At 38.6% G+C, this 21,780-nt stretch overlaps 1 protein-coding gene across 1 annotated transcript in view; it reads right to left on the bottom strand.

The window, feature by feature from the left end:
* Positions 1-173: 173 nt before the first annotated feature.
* Positions 174-21,780, bottom strand: part of LOC112074390 (trace amine-associated receptor 6-like) — a 27,945-nt gene continuing 6,338 nt past the window's right edge. Inside the window, exon 2 of the mRNA XM_070440507.1 lies at positions 174-197. Coding sequence (XP_070296608.1) covers positions 174-197 — 24 coding nt within the window. The remainder of the gene's footprint in view (positions 198-21,780) is intronic.

The following is a 21,780-nucleotide window of genomic DNA, read 5'->3' as shown; positions in this document are numbered from 1 at the left end:
ACCTTGGCCGCCAGAGAAGGATGGAATGACAGGGCCCTCATCGACCACTAAAGATGCAGCCTGCGCGAGGACGTCTGACGGGAGTTGGCCTGCAGGGATGCCACCATCACTTTTGACCAACTGGTGGATCTGTCCATCCGGTGGGGCCATTAGGTCTACCCTTAGGGTCCGGGCTAATCAGGGAAGCCACCATCTCCCTGGCCATGGAGACGCAGGGGGGTCACGAGGAGAGAATCAGTCTCTTCCTCATTGACTCTCCTGCGTTTCCCGTAGTACTAGGCCTTCCCTGGTTGGCTCCTCATAACCCCACCATTTCCTGGCAACAAAGGGCTCTCACGGGGTGGTCATTCAACCTTAATTGAATTAAAACATAAGTTAGTTGAAATCAAATCAAATAGGGTTAGGGTTAGGGAATCAAATATTTTAAATACAGTAAGACATTGTTAGTTTGGCAAAAAAAAAACTAAGCCAACATTTTGGATTTCTATTTGCCGTATTTTCTTCAACTGTGCTGTGATGCTTCACAAAAAGTACTGAACTTTTCTATTCTCATAGCTTCTACAGATTGTAAATTAAAAATAWTTTTTTTTGCTAAAATAATTATTATATTTTTGATTGAATTGGGCCCATCTTAAAGTGTACAATGACCCTTTTTTTTATTGACTGAGACATTCCCTGGACATTCCATCCCCGGACATCCTAGGATGAGATCAATTTTTTAAAGGTTAGACAGGTTTAAAACAGTTGATTCAAAGACTCTAGGGGCACCCCCTTGTGTACATATAGTTCCCTTGTGTGTAAGGGACCCCTTATGTGACCAACCTGTTGACCATTAAAATATGGATCGCTAAGAACTTAAAAAAAAGTTTAAGCAGGTTAAAAAAAAACAGTTGTTTCAAAGAAAAAAGACACACACGCTCACACACCCCAACGAACCAATGTCTCTTGTGTAGAGAGAGACATAAACAGATTGGGGAGACAGACAGATAGAGCCAGAGATTTCATTAAATGTAAATTACATTTTATTTTAAAATCTTTTAATTGTCTTGTAAATCTTTAGTGCAGAAATGCATACATATTACTATTATTAAAAGTTTACTATAAAACATTCAACTAAACCACAAATGTTTTTTTACTAAACCTTTAAATAAATCATACATATTATTATTAAACAATACTAAAAATAAATGTTTAAATGTACAATTTTTTTGTAGGAAAGACTGATAATTATTATATTATTTTGTTCCTTGGTAACAGTTATCTCTCTCTGCTTATAACACCCATAGCTAGTAACCTGACTCCAACCATGCAGCATGGCCTCAGACACACAGAAACACCCCACCAACCAATTTCTCTTGGAGAGAGAGAGAGAGAGAGCAGGCTAGAGGTCATGATCAGATGAGCTCCTGCATTTTTCWGCATTTTCTTAAAAAAAGATAGATTTAGAGTTAGATAAACTTGGATTTTTGTCAGGAACATATACAGGATGCAACCCTCTACATCATAACCTTCACCTCGAATCAAAACTCAAAACCTACAACCTGATTTTGGACGGAATTACGGAATCACCTGGAAGGTGATTTCTATATAGCAAAATTTCTGGAAAACAACAGAAACCTGAAAACACCATCCAACCTGGAACTGGGTGAGTAATGTTTAGTCTGAAAACATATTTTATTTTCAAAAGCCAAGAAGAAAAATACACTACATTACTTTATAAGGACTGAATGCTAACATAAGGCTGCCAAGCTTGATACAGCTTCAATTAGCACTGACGTGTCAAGTGAGAGGTGTCAAAGCCCTTTAGCCCAACAATGGCAGGAGAGACAAACAGTCTACTCCAACCAAATGGAGAGGCCTTAGAAGCTGCCTCCCGCTGTTCAGAGGTAATTAAAATACACTACCCTGTGTATGTAAAGAATGATAAGGCAAGAGAATATTACAAAATGAAGCTCCTTATGGAAAATCAAGAGATACTTTTTGCTGACTATTACAAAAATGGGAACATCAGCAACCTTATCTTCCACACAAACCATCCCCTGGCATGGCACAGTGCTATATTAACACATTTCCCCATTGTTATTAACTTCTTAGCGCTAGGGGTCAGATTGTGTTTTTTTTTTTTAAATAACGTGCACAACGTAAACTGAAATTTTCTCTGGCCCAGATCGTAGAATATGCATATCATTTACATATTAGGATAGAAAACACTCCAAAGTTTCCAAAACGGTCAAAATATTGTCTGTGAGAATAAGAATACTTATTCTGCAAACAAAAACCTGAGAAAATGTAATCCGGAAGAGTTATACATATTTTTTAATCTGTGTTCCCTGGCCCGTCTAACCTCCATTTAAAGGGGTATCAACCAGATTCATTTTCCAATGGCTTCCTCAGGCTGTGACCAGGCTTTAGACATAGTTTCAGGCTTTTATTTTGAAAAATGAACAAGTTTTTTCAAAACTAGTCAGGTGTCCTCGGAATATTTCCTGCGTGCGCGGGAGGAGCTCACCATTTTCCGTTTGTCTCTTATTGAATAGGTTATGCTCCGGTTGAAATATTATCGATTATGTTTGTTAATAAAGACAACCTGAGGATTGATTATAAAAAACATTTGAAATGTTTCTACGACCATTTCGGATACTTTTTGGGATTTGTTTTCGCAAAATAATGCGCAACCCAAATGTTGTTTTTTTGTGATAAAAGTAATATTTATCGAACAAAAATAAGATTTGTTGTGTAACTGGGAGTCTCGTGAGTGGAAACACCAGAAGATTATCAAAGGTAAGCGATTAATTTGATTGCTTTTCTTACTTTCGTGACCAAGCTAACCAAGCTAATATAAGGCTAAGCTAATGTGGCATAGAAAGCTACACTCACAAAAGCTTGGATTTCTTTCGCTGTAAAATATATTTTCAAAATCTGACACGATAGGTGGATTAACAGCAAGCTAAACTGTGTTTTTGTATATTTCACTTGTGATTGCATGATTATAAATATTTTTAGTAATATTATTTGACTGTGGCGCTATGCTATTCAGCGTTGCTGATGACAATTACCCCGGGTCCGGGATGGGTGGTTCAGAAAGGTTAATATAGGACTAAGATTGAATCGAACTACACTGGCTCTGATGCTCGTCGGATGTTGCAGGGATTGCAAACTATTACAGACTACAAAGGGAAGCWCAGCCGCATATTGCCCAGTGAAACAATCCTAACAGACGAGGTAAATTACTTCTATGCTCGCTTCGAGGAAAGCAACACTGAAGCATAGATGAGAGCATCAGCTGTTATGGACGACTGTGTGATCACGCTCTCCGTAGCTAATGTGAGTAAGACCTTTGAAGAGGTCAATATTCACAAGGCCACAGGGCCAGACGGATTACAAGGACGTGTACTCTGAGCGTGTGCTGACCAACCGGCAAGTGTCTTCACCAACAATTTCAACCTGTCCCTGACTGAGTCTGTAATACCAACACATTTCAAGCAGACCACCGTAGTCCCTGTGCCTAAGAACACTATGGTGATATGGTCCTTGACTAGTCTCTCAAAGCACTTCATGATGACGGAAGTGAGTGCTACGGGGTCATTTAGCTCAGTTACCTTCGCTTTCTTGGGAACAGGAACAATGGTGGCCCTCTTGAAGCATGTGGGAAAAACAGACTGTGATAAGGATTGATTGAATATGTCCGTAAACACACCAGCCTGCTGGTCTGCGCATGCTCTGAGGACGCGGCTGGGGATGCCGTCTGGGCCGGCAGCCTTGCAAGGGTTAACACGTTGAAATGTTTTACTCACGTTGGCTGCAGTGAAGGAGAGCCCGCAGGTTTTGGTAGCGGGCCGTGTCAGTGGCACTGTATTGTCCTCAAAGCGAGCAAAGGAGTTGTTTCGTTTGTCTGTGAGCAAGACATCGTGKTCCGCGACGGGGCTGGTTTTCCTTTGTAGTCCGTGATTAGTCAATCACATACCTCTTGTGTCTGAGCTGTTAAATTGCGACTCTACTTTGTCTCTATATTGAAGCTTAGATTGCCTTGCGGAGGGAATAGCTACACTGTTTGTATTCGGTTATGTTTCCGGTCACCTTGTCCTGATTAAAAGCAGTGGTATAAGCTTTCAGTTTTGCACTAATGCTGCCATCAAACCACGGTTTCTGGTTGGGGAATGTTTTAACCTGTCTCACTCCCCCGTTCCGCTAGCGGAACTCCTCCCACATTCCACTGAAAAGGCAGAGCGCGAAATTCAAAAAATATTTTTTTTGAAATATTTAACTTTCACACATTAACAAGTCCAATACAGCTAATGAAAGATACAGATCTTGTGAATCCAGCCAACATGTCCGATTTTTTAAATGTTTTACAGGGAAAACACAATATATATTTATGTTAGCTCACYAACAAATAGAAAAAAGCACAGACATTTTTCACAGCACAGGTAGCAAAATCAAAATCAACCAAACTAACCTAGAACAAACCAAAGAAACCAAGAAACAACTTAATCAGATGACAGTCTTATAACATGTTATACAATAAATCTATGTTTTGTTCGAAAAATGTGCATATTTCAGGTATAAATCATAGTTTACATTGCGGATACAATCAGAAATTGCACCGAAAGCAGCCAGAATAATTACAGACACCAACGTGACATACCGAAATACTCATCATAAAACATTTCAGAACAATATATGGTGGATAGCTAATGAAAGAGAAAGATCTTGTGAATAGAGACAATATTTCCGATTTTTGAAGTGTTTTACAGCGAAAACACCACATATATTTATGTTAGTTCACCACCAAATACAAAAGACAGACAGACATTTTTCACAGCAACGGTAGCATGCAAGTAGCATGCACAAAGCTAACCTAACTAACCTAGAACCAACCTAAATAACCTAGAAAAAACTCCCTCAGATGACAGTCCTATAACATGTTACACAATAAATCTATGTTTTGTTCGAAAAATTTGCATATTTTAGCTATAAATCAGTTTTACATTACTGCTACCATCAAAACTACCATCATAGCTACAGTCAGAAATCACATGGGAGTAGCCAGAGTAAATACAGACACCAACGTCAACTACCTAATTACTCATCATAAAACATTTCAGAAAAATATATGGTGGATAGCTAATGAAAGACAAATATCTTGCGAATACAGCCAATATTTCCGATTTTTGAAGTGTTTTACAGCGAAAACACAATATATCGTTATATTAGCTTACTACAATAGCTAACACACAGCAGCATTGATTCTAGTCAAACGCATACCGATAGCACAGTTCGACAGATATATGAAATAGTATCCCAAATTGGGTCCTTATCTTTGTTGATCTCCATCAGAATGTTCTCCAAGGGTCCCTTGTTCAGAAACCGTCTTTATTTGGACCAGAACGAACGATTTCCCTCTTGATTAGCAACACCACTGGCCGTGCTGTGCTAACCTCTCCGTCTTGACAAAATTCTTGCGCTCGCATCACGTCTAAAGTCCAGATACATTTCAATATATAATTAAAGTATATTGAAAAAACATACTTTAGGATGATATTGTGACATGTATCAAATAAAATCGAAGCCAGAGATCATATTTCACCATAACGACGGTTTTCCAGGAGGCTACTCCAGATCCAACTTCGTGCCTTCCAAAAAAAAATAAAGTGCGCACTTCTCACTCCAAGAGGTTGTATACAATCCCTGACCGAGATAATCAAGTGATTTTCTTCTCTCACTTCCGCATGACACCCAGGGGAAGGCGTATGACGTGTTTCTACAGTCATAAGTGACATGCCCTTTTTATAGACAAGCTCTGAAGAGAGAGTTCGCTTTTGGAAATCTCACTTCCGGTTAGGAATGGTCTGTAAAAAGAGTTCTGTTTTCACTTAGAGAAATAATTCAAACGTTTTAGAAACTAGAGACTGTTTTCTATCCAATAGTATAATAATATGATATTTACGAGCAAGAATTGATACGAGGCCGTTAAATATCATACGATTTTTCCCAAAAGTGAAAATAGCACCCCCTGGTCCTCACAGGTTTAATAGATGCTGTGGACAACATCACCATGCACTTGCTAATAACTCGCTCACCGAATCAGCGTATTTCATCAATGTTTGTCGCGACGCTATGCGAGAACTATCCCAGTCCACGTGACTTTCGTGAATCTTAGAAGCAAGGAATCTGATTTTGGTCGGACAGTGCTTGAACAGACCTGAGCACGGGCGCTTCCTGTTTTAGTTTCTGTCTATAGGCTTCGCAGCAACAAAAATGGAGTCGTGGTCAGATTTTCCCGAAGGAGGTTCGGGGGTGGGCTTTATATGCGTCGCGGAAGTAGAATAACAATGATCCAGGTTTTGCCGCCCGGGTCGTGCATTCGATATGCTGATAAAATTTAGCGAGCCTTGTTTTCAGATTAGCCTTATTAAGATAGAGACATCGCTTCTCCCTTGTTTCCCAGTCTTCCCGCTCTTTCACTCTAACCAATCCCCCTTTTCTTTGTGTAACCAGCTGTCATATCTGTTCTGCCCTTAGGGACGTTTTCCTTTATGACGTAATTTGTAATCAAGGGTGTGATTCATTCTGTGTATATGTAATTCTGTGTGATAGTTAGGTATTTACTAATAAATAATTAAACCCAATTTTGTATTGCTGATTCAACTTGTTAGCAGGGTTCGTGAAGATAACCAGAAATTTACAACTTTGATGAGACTGAATTCAGGTGACGATTAATATTGACTGCTATTGATGTAAAATATCACTGTCTTTAGAGTTTATTCGGAAGATAACAGCTCTTATAATATTATTTCGTTGTGCCACGACTTTCTAGTTAATTACATTACATGATTAGCCTCAATCAGTAATATTAATTACGGAGAAAGGATTTTATAGAATGCATGTTATATCACTTTAAAATCACGGCATAAGCTCAAAGACATCGAACACCAGTAGAACCTGAATGTGGAACTTACTCTCTTCAATGCTGTGGAAGTAATCTCGGACACAATATTCCCAGTCTGTGCTTAGCAAAACAGTCCTGTATCTTAGCATCTGCTTCATCTGACAACTTCTTTACTGACCGAGTCACTGGTGCTTCCTGCTTTAGTTTTTATTTGTAAGCAGGAATCAGGATGATAGAATTATGGTCAGATTTGTCAAATGGAGGGCTATGGAGAGCTTTGCAAGTGTCTCTGTGTGTGGAGTAAAGGTTGTTAAGAGTTTTTTTTCCTCTGGTTGGACATTTAACATGCTGGAAGAAATGAGACAAAAGATTTAAGTGTCCCTGCATTAAAGTCCCCGGCCACTAAGAGCGCCACCTCTGGATTARTGTTTTCCTATTTGCTTATGGCCATTTACAGCTCATTGAGTGCGGTCTTAGTGCCCGCATCGGTTTGTGGTGGTAAATAGACAGCCACGAAGAATATAGATGAAAACTCTGTTGTGAAATAGTGTTTTCTACASTTTATCATGAGATACTCTACCTCAGGAAAGCCAAATCTTGAGACGTCCTTACTATTAGTTTTCTTGTATCAGCTGTTGTTTACAAAGATACACAGACCGCCACCCCTTGTCTTGCCGGAGGCGGCTGTTCTATCTTGCCGATGCAGTGTAAACCCCGCCAGCTGTATGTTATTCATGTTGTCGTTCAGCCACGACCAGGTGAAACATAAGATATTACAGTTTTTAATGTCCCATTGGAAGGATATTCGTGATCGTAGCCATCTATTTTGTAATCCAATGATGGCACGTTTACAAATAGGAGTGATGGTAGAGGCAAATCTTTCCAATCCAATCCAGCCAAATAATTCTGTATCAACACCACATGAATCTATATTGTTACAAGAAAGAAGCATGAACAACAAAAAAACAGTATAACATAACTACTTAATATTCGTGAATAAAAACATAGGAACTTCGAAAGCCTTCACTTCACCAGAGTTGAAATACGTTTAGATGTTTCTTTGAACCATGGATAAAACAAAGCATAAATTGTTGGATTAATTAAGGAATAAACAAGTGGAAGAATCCTGATGATTACACATTGTCAATTAAATGTAAAAAATAAATAACATTTATATAGAATCCAACAAATGAGATAGTTGAAAACAACAATAGCTAGAGTTTTTGCTGCTTTTCTCTCAGACTTATTTGCCTGTACATTTTTAACACCAGACACACTGGCATCCTCTTTAGAAAATACCTTTCTGGCCTGTGATCTGGCCACCACAAAGATTTTAATATAAAGTTTGTACCATTGAGATTGCAAGGTCAATTGTGTTACCCCAGGTTATTCATTCAACAATAAAACATTCTTTCAAACACCTACTGGGTACCTGTACATTTACAAAGTTTTTTTAAATAATAGCAGCACGGCATGTGATACAACAACACCAGATAATGGATATACAACACATTATTCTTGTTATTGTTATATTAGAGTGGTACAATAAGGGATCACACACAGCAACATAGCAGTCAATAGATATCAAGACCAAATTGCCCAGAGATAAAGACGCACATAAACACGAGATGTAGAATTCAAACACACAGAAATATTGCCCAAAACCCCAGTATGGTTCCATTATTGCTACAGTCACTACTGGTATCACAATCAGTCCAACCAGGAGATCTGATGCAGCCAGAGAGAGGATGAGCCGGTTGGTTGGAGTGTGGAGCTGCTTGAAGTGAGAGATGGAGATGATCACCAGTACGTTAAAAAAAACTGTAACGGCTGGAATCAATGAGAAGAAAATGTACAGTTGTGTCAATTAAGCACATGTTATAGCAATGTGGCAGACAACGATTGGTTGATGCATGCAATGCCTGAGCAGGGGAATGTGACCTTTCACTCCAGCCACTAGTGTCGGTTGACCACTCCAGCCACTAGTGTCGGTTGACCAATGCTTAGGAGACGTATAGACATTACCTCTATGAGCTTTTTTTCTATCACAGAAGCGATAAATGGCAAATATCAAAGGTGCGCCTTCTAACCATTTGTATGGACAGCAGCTGTCATTTCATTCTCCAAAACAACCTTTCTCCGCTCGCTTGAGAACTAAATGTGGAAAAAAGTCGAGATCGCATCTTGGAAACACTGCTCCCGGTGGGGAAATATTTACTTGAAAAAGATAATAATATAATAATAATAAAAAAAAATTATTTTTAAAGTAACCTGTTACATTACTCCTTTACTCATAAAAAGTTATATTATTATATAACTTTACTTTTGTAACATGTTAATTGTTCAGAACACTTATTCACAGGCCCTGAACCAGGTCAAAATTCTTCTGCTTCTGTCTCTTCTGCCATTTCAATAATGTATGTCATAAGCCAACACTATCCATTTTTCTTTAAACAATACGTTTGAGACCATGGCTCTCATATTTGATGGCCTGTCCATTTCCTCCGTATATTGAACATAATCTATAGAGTTGCATCATCCAGTGAGGAAAACTGCAAAGACTTGTAAAGATTTAGAATCTTCAACCTTGATGGATTGGACAGACAGCTGAGAGCTTTCTCAATTTAAGCTATGGCAATTCTATACTCGTCTCCAAAGTGTTTTTTCAGAAGCCTTTTATTCTCTGCATATCCTCTGTCAGCCTCCATATGTTGACAACTGCGGACTAGATGTCTTGGTTGCACCACAGTGAATTGCTCCAAAAAGTACAGCCTGTCTGCTGTTCTCGGTCCAATCTTCAATAGCATGTCCAAAGGCACGCACAAAGAACCTGTTGTCTAGTGGGTCACCCTTAAGCACTGGTACACTAAGAGGTGGTAATGAGGACAACTTTTTCTGCCTTACCAGATTTTCAGTAATACAGTGGTTCCTCCTTTAAATGTTGCGTCACGCTGCGGCAGCCCGAAAGGTGTGCAGCAGCATGTTGTGGCACAACATTTAGTTGTCAGCCATTTTTTCTCTTAACGCAAGTTAGTGCTAGTTTGACCACCAGAGGGCATCTTTAAGAAGCATTTGATAGTCTTCCATATTGGCRTTACCAGAGACGGGGAGGGCAAGCGGGAGACTGGGGTTCAATTAACCGACAGGGAGAAATKAGTAGGCTGTCCTTGTAAATAAGAATTTGTTCTTAACTGATTCAAAATGTGTTATTTCATAGTTGTGATGTCTCACTATTATTCTACAATGTAGAAAATAGTAAAAATAAAGAAAAATCCTGGAATGAGTAGGTGTGTCCAAACTTTTGACTGGTACTTGCTTGATTAATTTGATTAATATGATGGTGTTTCTATTCCATGAAAACAAAAAACCCTCTAGGTAAATTCAGACCGTTTCTTTCTTGGAGCACACACTGGACTTTCGGGCTGAGGAGTATGGTTGATTTGAGCGTTTTTGCGCTTACAACTGATAGCAACATTGGCTAGCTTGCTAGCTACTGCCAGACAACAAATGTGACCACTCTGACCATTTTACTCGCCCTAGCAGAGCTTGTTAGGMAGTGTCCGTGTTAACCAGAGCGTTGATGACTACAACTGTGCTGCTGGAAACAATTTAATTTWWAAAAAAAATGCCGACGTTTAATGACACCGGCCATATTCAAAGGGTGTTGAGCGCYCGTATATTCATTATTATGCGCTCTGGTACACGWGTSCTCTGAAATCGGAGTAGATAGCCAGAGCGAATTCACAAAAGCCCCAAATGTCCATTGAGAACGCATTAAGCTAAGAATGACGGGAATAATCAAGTCAATAAACATTGGGAAGTTAATATTTCCCAATGTTTATTGGGAAACAATAAGAGAACAAAAAATGTACTTGAAAACAAAACTCCAATTTAATTTCGCTATCAACCACCCTCCATGATGGCCATTTTTTGAGTGTCAGTTTGRCTACAACCAATACCACCTATCTTTCCGACACAAAGGAAATCATAGCGGACACCTACGAAGGACGGTGTGATGATGGCATCTCAGGTAAGCAGCACTGGGCGTTCTTCCRTCCAACTTCTATATAGCTAGTAGCTAGTAGGTTCATAACATCCTACTATATTACATAGATACATATATATATACYGTAGAATGATAAATCATGCAATTATTATTCTCAAGGTAACCAAAAACATTTAGCAACGAACGCCTGTTCTCGCCATTTTCAGTTGAATTCTTTCATGCCAACTCATAAGCAGGCCATGTTCTATTTGTTTCATAGTTGATACATTTCATGAAAGTGTAACGTTTAGCTTTTTTTACAGAAGAAATAAAGAATACAGGGAATGTCAGGCAATGCTATTCTGATATGTCAGATGGTGAGTTAGACCAGAAAGTCAGGGCCATTAATTAAGGAGAGGATGCCCCATGAAGACTTTAGAATGGTCAAAGGAAGTCTCCAAGCAATGGGCCATCGTGTACAATGGGGTAGAGTAGGGGGTCTTGCAGCATGTAGATGGTGCAGGTGTCATTTCCAGAATAATCCAGCTTCGTTGCATTGCTCAGCAAAAATACTCTGTTCCTGCACCCCTGTCTCTCATCCACATTGATACAAATCATAAATTGATAAGGTACTAAGGTGTATAATGTCTCCGTCAAATCTAAGAAGTTATTTTAACTTTTTTATTCTTACAAATTCGTAGACAAATTTTCAATGATGTATGAAATTGGAGTTGTTCTTCATCAATAATGAAGCAGGTAAATAGGTTAAGGATTAAGGATTAGCCCCTTAAAAAGTAGCCTAAAATTACTAAAATTAGTAGCCTAAAATTACTAACTGCCTGTAGCTCAGGCACTGAAGCAAGGACATGCATAGTCTTGGTACCATTTGAAAGGAAACACTTTGAAGTTTATGGACATTTGAAAGGAATGTAGTAGAATATAACACARTAGATCTGGTAAATGATAATACAAAGAAAAAATATATATATATTTTGTATTTTTTTGTACCATCATGTTTGAAATGCAAGARAAAGGCATATATTATTCCAGCCCAGGTGAAATTTAGATTTTGGCCATTAGATAGCATCAGTGTATTTGCAACGTTTTAACTGATCCAATGAACCATTGYATTTCTGTTAAAAATGTTGTGTCAAGACTGCCCAAATGTGCCTAATTCGTTAATTATTAACTTTTCATGTTCAAAAGTGTGCACTCTCCTCAAACAATAGCATGGTATTATTTCACTGTAATAGCTACTGTAAATCGGACAGTCCAGTTAGATTAACAAGAATTTAAGCTTTCTGCCAATATCAGATATGTCTATGTCCTGGGAAATGTTCTTGTTACTTACAACCTCATGCTAATCACATTAGCCTACATTAGTTCAACCATCCCGTGGAAGGGACACTGATCCCAAAGAAGTTTTAAACATTTCACTTTTAATTCCAATGCTTTTTTCAAGATACAACATTGTCATCTTTGGCGGTATAGATGGATTTTCAAGGAAGGTAAGTATATTATTTTGTATGCATATTATATTTCCCATCACCTAATGAACAACCCCAATAGCAGTCTGATGTTAAGCTTTCTGTGCTGTATTGGCGTATCCTGAAAATGACATCTGCTGCTTTAGATCTCAGTTATCGTTTTCAAATCCACAAAAAATGAGCTATTTTCTTTACTTTCTGATCAAGCACGGAAAGATTGAAGGGTCATATCTCAGTTATCGTTTTCAAATCCACAAAAAATAAGCTATTTTCTTTACGAGCTGATCAAGCGGTCGAAAATGTAAATATTGCCAGATGTATGCTCACTGTCTGAGGAACAGGCCGTGAAAACTTTATTGCTGGCAAAAGTGTCCATAACCAGAGGTAATTAAACTGTTCTGTGTTATTTTTCTCTCTTCCGCTCTGCCTGTCTTGTTGTGAATGGAACCTGGGGCGGATCGAATGTGACTGGCAGAACGGGTGTTCTATGTGGAGGATGATGGCTACAGTAAATATCTCAGATAGTGGGGAGTGAGGCCTTAGAGGGTTTTAAAAATTAGCATCATCCAGTGGGTCTTGCGACGGGTATACAGAGATKACCAGTTTACAGAAGAGTATAGAGAAGCAGTGATGTTTCCTATAAGGATCATTGGTGGCAAATCTGATGGCTGAATAGTAAAGAACATCTAGCTGCTSGAGAGCAACCTCACCTGCCGATCTATAAATTACGTCTCCGTAATCTAACATGGGCAGGATGGTCATCTGAATCAGGGTTAGTTTGGCAGCTGGGTGAAAGAGGAGAAATTATGATAGAGGAAACCTAGATTTAGTCTAGATTTAACTTTAGCCTGCAGCTTAGATATGTGCTGAGATAAGGGCATCTAGCCATATTCCCAAGTACTTGTATCAGGTACTTGTACCTCAAGCTCTAAACCCTTAGAGGTAGTAATCACACCTGTGGGGAGAGGGGCATTCTTCTTACCAAGCCACATGACCTTTGTTTTGGAGGTGTTCAGAACAGGGTTAACCTCTCTGGGGTAGGTGGGACGCAATCATCCCACCTGGCCAATAGCCAGGGAAAATGCTGAGCGCCAAATTCAAATAAAATACTATAAAAATCAAACTTTCATTAAATCACACATGTAAGATACCAAATTAAAGCTACACTCGTTGTGATTCCAGCCAACATGTCAGATTTCAAAAAGGCTTTTCGGCGAAAGCATAATATGCTATTATCTGATGATAGCACAACAGTAAACARAGAGAGTAGCATATTTCAACACTGCAGGCACGACACAAAACGCAGAAATAAAAATATAATTCATGCCTTACCTTTGACAAACTTCTTTTGTTGGCACTCCAATATGTTCCATAAACATCACTAATGGTCCTTTTGTTCAATTAATTCCATCGATATATACCCAAAATGTCAATATATTTGGCACGTTTCATCCAGAAAAACACAGCTTCCAAATTGCGCAACGTCACTACAAAATATCTCAAAAGTTACATGTAAACTTTACCAAAACATTTCAAACTACTTTTGTAATACAACGTTAGGTATTTTTAAACGTTAATAATCGCTCAAATTGAAGACGGGATGTCCTGTGTCACTAGACGTGACGGGATGTCCTTGCGTGCTACATAAGTTCTGTTACCTTCTTAGCGCTAGGGGTCAGATTTTTTTTCTTTCTTAAAATAACGTTACCAAGGTAAACGGACTATTTCTCAGGCCCAGATCGTAGAATATGCATATAATTTACAGATTAGGATAGAAAACACTCCAAAGTTTCCAAAACTGTCAAAATATTGTCTGTGAGTATAGACAAAACTATTTTGCAGGCGAAAACCTGAGGAAATCTAACCCGAAGTGATTCTTAAAAAAAAATCGTGTTTCATTGCCAGCCTATCCTCCATTTAAAGGGGTATCAACCAGATTCCTTTTCCAATGGCTTCCTCAGCTGTGACCAGGCTTTAGACATAGTTTCAAGCTTTTATTTTGAAAAAAGAGCGAGATTTTTTCAAATGCGTCAGTGTCCATATTGATTAGTTAAAAACGTTATGAACGATGTTTCTACGAACATTACGGATACTTTTGAAATTTTCGTGCCTTTCAGGACCGGAACGAGCCTGTGGTTTTCTGAACAACATACGCGCAACCCAAATGGCGTTTTTTTTTATAAAAGTAAATTTATCGAACAAAAATAACATTTATTGTGTAACTGGAAGTCTCGTGAGTACAAACATCCGAAGATTATCAAAGGTAAGCGATTCATTTTATTGCTTTTCTGACTTTCGTGACCAAGCTAATTTGCGTCTAGCTGTTCTTACTGTTTTGTCTAACAACGCTTGGATTGCTTTCGCTGTAAAGCATATTTTCAAAATCTGACACGATAGGTGGATTAACAACAAGCTAAACTGTGTTTGTAATTCCACTTTTGATTTCATGATTATAAATATTTTTTGTAATTTTTTTGAATTTGGCGCTCTGCAATTCAGCGGTTGTTTGCAAAAATGATCCCGCTAAAGGGATTCGTGCGGCAAGAAGTTAATTAAATTACAATGAACACTTACCACGCTGSGTATTGGTACGATCCTTCCTCCTCATCTTCCCAGGACGAGAATCGTTACAATCAGAGTACAAAAATCGGTTAACCACCTAACTGAGGAACTAAATGTAACTTTGCCTAATACCCTAGATGCAGTCGCACACCTAAACACATTTGTCATAAGAAACTAGCTCCCTCGTATACACAAAATACCCGAGCACTGAAGCAAGCTTCCAGAAAATTGGACCCGAAATGACGCTACAGCAAACTGGCAGTCTTCCGACTGGCTTGGAAAGACAGTAACGTGCAGTATCGAAGAGCCCTCACTGCTGCTCGAACATCCTATTTCTCCAACTAAATAGAGGAGAATAAGAGAAATCCAATATTTCTAAAACTAAAAAGCAGCATTCCCCAAGAAAGAATGGCTTTCACTTCAGCAGTGATAAATTTATGAACTTCTTTGACGAAAAGATCATGATCATTAAAAAGCAAATTACGGACTCCTTAAATCTGCGTATTTCTCCAAAGCTCAGTCTGCTAGGATCAAGGGAGACACTCAAGTTTTTTAATACTATATCTCTTGACACATTGATGCAAATAGTCATGGCCTCTAAACCTTCAAGCTGCATACTGGACCCTATTCAAACTAAACAACTGAAAGAGCTGCTTCCTGTCCTTGGCCCTCGTATGTTGAACATAATAAATGGCTCCCTATCCACCGGATTTGTTTCAAACTCACTCAAAGTGGCAGTAATAAAGTCTCTCTTGAAAAAGCCAAACCTTGACCCAGAAAATATTAAAACTATCGGCCTATATCGAATATCCCATTCCTCTAAAATGTTTCTGAAAACTCTGTTGCACAGCAACTCACTGTCTTCCTGAAGACAAACAATGTATACAAAACACTTTAGTCTGGTTTTAGACCCCATCACAGCACTGAGACTGCACTCGTAAAGGTGGTCAATTAACTTTTAATGGCATCAGACCAAGGCTCTACATCTGTTCTCGTGCTCCTAGACCATAGTGCTGCTTTTGATACCATCGATCAACACATTCTTTTGGAGAGATTGGAAACCCAAATTGGTCTACAAGAACAAGTTCCTGCCTGGTTTAGATCTTATCTGTCTGAAAGATATCAGTTTATCACTGTGGATGTTTTTTCCTCTGACAAATCAACAATACATTTCGGTGTTCCGCAAGGTTCCGTTTAATGACCACTATTGTTTTTACAATATTTTTTACCTCTTTGTCGTTCGGAAACATAATGTTATCTTTCACTGTTCTGAGGACAATACACAGCTGTACATTTCAATGAAACATGGTGAAGCCCAAAATTGCCCTTCCCGGAAGCCTGTATTTGAGACAGAAGGAAGTAGATGGCGGTAAATGTTTTACTTTTAAACTCGGACAAAATAGAGGTGCTAGTTCTAGGTCCCAAGAAAGAAAGAGATCTTCTGTTGGATCTGACAATTAGTCTTGATGGTTGTACAGTCATCTCAAATAAAACTGTGAATGACCTCTGCGTTAATCTCGTCTCTGATCTCTCATTTAACGAACATATCAAGACTGTTTCAAGGGCAGTCTATTTCCATCTATGTAACATTGCAAAAGTCTGAAACTTTCTTACCAAAAATGATGCAGAAAAATGAATCCATGCTTTTGTCACTTCTAGATTAGACTACTGCAATGCTCTACCTTTTGGCTACCCGGATACAGCACAAAATACACTAAAGTTAGTGCTAAACACGGCTGCTAGAATCTTGACTAGATCCCAAACATTTTGATCATATTACTCCAATGCTAGCCTCTCTAATCTTGCTTCCTGGTTTAGAGATTCGGTCCTTTTTTCAGATTTTTTTCTGAATTTCTACACTGGCTTCTTAGGGAGGAGGGTCCTTTTTTCTGAATTTCTGCCTGACTGATGTGCTCAAGTTAAACTGCCTGTTACTCAGGCCCAGAAGCCAGGATATGCATATAATTGCTACCATTGGATAGAAAACACTTTGAAGGTTATAGAAATGTTACAACAATGTATAAGACTAACACACAATAGATATGGTAGGAGAAAATCCAAAGAAAAACCAACCATAATTTCTTTTGAGAGCCCATGCTCTTACAATGGAAAGCATAGGGGCATATCCAATTCCAGCTCCCAGATTGCAATTCCTATGACTTGCACCAGGTGTCAACAGTCTTTGTTCAATGTTTCAGGCTTGTAACTTTAATAACGAGTAAGAAATATGAGTTTTATTACAACGACACCAGTTTGGAAATCCCTGTTTGAGCACACCATGAAGACAACGCGCACCTAATAATATTGCTTTTCTATTGCACATAATTCTTTCCGTTTGAAATATTATAGTTTAATAACATTTTAGGGTACCTGAGGAATAAATATAAATGTATTTTGACTTGTTGAAACAAAGTTTAGGTGTAGATTTTTGGATTCCTTTCTCTGCATGTGTAACGATCGTCGTCTTCGTCGGATGAGGAATAGGAAGGATCGGACCAAAATGCAGCGTGGTAAGTGTCCATGTTAATTTTAATAAACAAACTGAACACTAAATGACAAAAACAACAAAGAGAGTGAACAACACGAAACAGTCCTGCAAGGTGAAAAAACACAAAACAGAAAACAACCACCCACAACTAACAGTGGGAAAACAGGCTACCTAAGTATGGTTCTCAATCAGAGAAACGATAGACAGCTGCCTCTGATTGGGAACCATACCATGCCAAACATAGAAATACAAAACCTAGACATACAAACATAGAATGCCCACCCACATCACACCCTGACCAAACAAAAAATAGAAACATACAAAGCAATCTACGGTCAGGGCGTGACAGCATGTTGAACGAGTCGATTACTCAAATCGATGGGCGAACTAAATGTACATTTTGGGATATAAAGAAGGATTTTATCTAACAAAACGAAACTACATGTTATAGCTGGAACCCTTTGGATTACAAATCAGCCGAAGATTTTGAAAAAGTAAGTGAATATTGATCGCTATTTGTGATTTTATGAAACCTGTGCCGGTGGAAAAATATGATGCGAGGGAGTGCCGTCCTCAAAAAATCGCATGGCATGCTTTCGCTGTAAAGCCTACTGTACATCGGACAGTGCAGTTAAATTAACAAGAATTAAGCTTTCAACCGATATAAGACACTTCTATGTACCTAAATGTTTAATATCCATACATTTTAAGATTATTTATTTGAATTGCGCCCTTCAGTTTCAGCGGAAGTTGCCCTCCTATCGCGATGCATTGCCTAAAGGCTAGGGCTGATTTCAAGGTTTTACTGCTAACCTACAAAGCATTACATGGGCTTGCTCCTACCCATCTTTCTGATTTGGTCCTGCCGTACATACCTACACGTACGCTACGGTTACAAGACGCAGGCCTCCTTATTGTCCCAAGAATTTCTATGCAAACAGCTGGAGGCAGGGATTTCTTCTATAGCTCTACATTTTTATAGAATGGTCTGCCTATCTATGTGAGACGCAGACTCGGTCTCGACCTTTAAGTCTGTATTGAAGACATCTTTTCAGTAGGTCCTATGATTGAGTGTAGTCTGGCCCAGGGGTGTGAAGGTGAACGTAAAGGCACTGGAGCGACGAACCGCCCTTGCTGTCTCTGCCTGGTTCCCCTCTCCCCACTGGGACTCTCTGCCTCTAACCCTATTACGTGGGCTGAGTCACTGGTTTTATGGTGCTCTTCCATGCCGTCCCTAAGAGGGGTGCATCACTTGAGTCACTGACTTGATCTTCSTGTCCGGGTTGGCGCCCCCCTCGAGTTTGTGCCGTGGGGGAGATCTTCGTCGGCTTTACTCGGCCTTGTCTCAGAGTAGTTGCACCCTCTACAACCACTGTGATTATTATTATTTGACCCTGCTGGTCATCTATGAATGTTTGAACATCTTGGCCATGTACTGTTATAATCTCCACTCGGCACAGCCAGAAGAGGACTGGCACTCCTCAGAGCCTGGTTCCTCTCTAGGTTTCTTCCTAGGTTCCTGCCTTTGTAGGGAGTTTTTTCTAGCCACCGTGCTTCTACATCTGCATTGCTTGCTGTTTGGGATTTTAGGCTGGGTTTCTGTATAGCACTTTGTGACATTGGCTGATGTCAAAAGGGCTTTATAAATACATTTGATTAATTGTACATAACATTTCTCTCAACCTGCCAACAAGGCCTGAAAACTAGCCTAATATAACATATATTTTTTAAACCTTTATTTAACTAGGCAAGTCAGTTAAGAACAAATTCTTATTTTAAAATTACAGCCTACCCCGACCAAACCTTCCCCTAACCGGGAGGACACTGGGACAATTGTGAGCCACACAAATTACCTCTCAAAACTCGCTCACAAGGCCTGAAAACATATATTTTTTATATTAATTGCAACATTTATCCAGTAAATCCTTTTTCCATAAAGTTATTGAGAGAATTAGGAAGGAATATCGATGWACACTAAGAAGCAAAATGTCTGAAGAGAAAATATAATTTGCATTATCACTTAAATGTATAATTCTCCACATTTAATGTCAGTTTCATTGTGGACTTTTTCCCATAACACAAGCACACAAGGGAGTTTCATAACTTCCTTTTCAAATGTCAACTTGTGCAGCGCTCGAGACCCAAGAACTGAGCATGTGTAAAACCCTTAGATTGAAAAGGTTTTCCCATTAGAAAAGTCGACATTAGAAGAAAGTTTATTTTAAACCATCTCTTAGCGAAATTATCTAAAGCCTCTAGAGCGCGTAAAGTCATTTTCTAGTGCGGTGTCGCTGTTTTATCAGTTCTAGCGTGTTAAAATGTTTTATGGAAAAAGGATTAGAAATCGGTGTCTCCATAATGACAATCTAAATAGCCTACCTACATCTGGTAAAAAGTTGACAGCACATGCGTGCATGATGCTCTGTCACCATGACTCAGCTTCAGTGCTCTCAACACACACACCTCTCCGGCCCTCCCCCTCCCCACCCCCACCACTCACTCGTTTACTTACTCAGTAACAGCCTTCATACTGGCTTGACTAGTCAAAGAACTACGGTCCAGAGAGAAATTATTTTTTTAAATATATACAAATATGTATAAAGACAAATGCCATGGCGGCCACAACATTTCTTTAAATTGACAATTCTCTAAATGATCTAGAACATGTCAATGGTTAAAGTAAAAACACACAACAACACAGAGGATGTTAAATGAAACATTTTATTCTGAAACAGTCACACTGTAGTGTGCTGAAGGAAGTCATATGTTTATGGTCTGCAAAATGACTTTACTAATGATTAGTAAATGGTTTATAATTACATTTATTAAACATCTTATGACCGCATTAATCATTACTACAAACTATAAAAGTGGTTTATAAATGAGTGAATAACTAGCTTACTAAAACAAATCTGGGAGTAATGATGAATGACTTATTAATAAACTATTTACTAATCCATTATAAATTATTTTTATAAAGGTGTTATTATAAAGTGTTACGAATCTCTATTTTCACACAGAGAAAACAGCATCTGAGAGCTGCTCTGGTGTGACCCCTGACCTGGCAGCAGTGATGTAGTGAGAGTAGTGGTAGTGTTCATTTCCAGTATGTTGAGGTTGAAGTGGCTGCTTCAGTCTCCTGCGCTGCTGTGTTGAATCATTAATGCATATAGTAGTTATTTATAAATGTCAGAATACCTAGCTGACTAACATTTAATACATGTGGGAGTAATGATTAAAAGATGGTGAGCAAACTGTAAATGCCTTACAAATGGTTTATTACTGAACACCGTTATAAAGTGTTACCTATAATTGCAAATCAATATTCTTACATTTTACCATCAACTACTTACACAATACACCATTGAGTTAGACTTGGACGTTATCTGATATCATGCAGTATTGTTCATTTCGACTTTACTACACTTGTTGAAGGCGTTGTGTCCCAATTGAGCCACTAGAGGGCAATGTTAAAAAACATAAAGACTGAGTAATGATAAATGAATGATGAATAAACTATTTACTAATCCATTATAAATTCTTCATTACAAGGTGTTATTATAAAGTGTTACCTATCTCCATATTCATTCACACTAAACAGATTCTGAGAGAGCTGCTCTGCAAAATATGTRTGTGCCTTTGAAAGGGGTATGGTACTAGGTGCCAGGGGAATTGGTTTTGAGTGTTTCAAGAATGGTAACGGTTTTATGTTTTTTACRCTCAACAATTTCCTGTGTGTATCAAGAATGGTCCATTACCCACAGAACATCCAGCCAATTTGACACAACTGTGGAAAGCATTAGAGTCAATATGGGCCTGCATCCCTGTGGAACACTTTTGACAACTTGTAGAGTCCATGCCCTGACGAATTCAAGCTGTTCTGTGGTCAAAAGGAAGTGCAATTAAATATTAGAAAGTTGTAATGAAAGAGTATTGTAACATGAAAGAAGCAATTACAACAATTGTTTAACAAAACTGTAGCAAACCTGTTTGTCAAATTGGGGAAAAAAAACATAGGAACTATGAATGCATTAAATTCAGAGTTAAAATAATTTTAGCTGTCACTTTGAACCATGGATAAAAGAAAGCATAAATGATTGGATTAATTAAGGAATTAACAARTGGCAGAAAACTGATGATGAATAATGATACATTTTCACTTAATAAAGAAAGAAAGAAAAKAAATAGAGATGGAGTCCAACAAATGAGATAGTTGAAAACAACAATAGACAGAGTTTTTGCTGCTTTTCTCTCAGACTTATTTGCCTGTACAGTTTTAACACCAGACTCACTGGACGCCTCTTTTGAAAATACCTTTCTGGCCTGTGATCTGGCCACCACAAAGATTTTCAAATAAAGTGTTATAATA

Source organism: Salvelinus sp. IW2-2015, unplaced genomic scaffold (genome assembly GCF_002910315.2).
Source record: "Salvelinus sp. IW2-2015 unplaced genomic scaffold, ASM291031v2 Un_scaffold2616, whole genome shotgun sequence".
NCBI lineage: Eukaryota > Metazoa > Chordata > Actinopteri > Salmoniformes > Salmonidae > Salvelinus > Salvelinus sp. IW2-2015.
The sequence above is the reverse complement of the archived record's forward strand: the minus strand, read 5'-3'. Positions and strand labels throughout refer to the sequence as shown.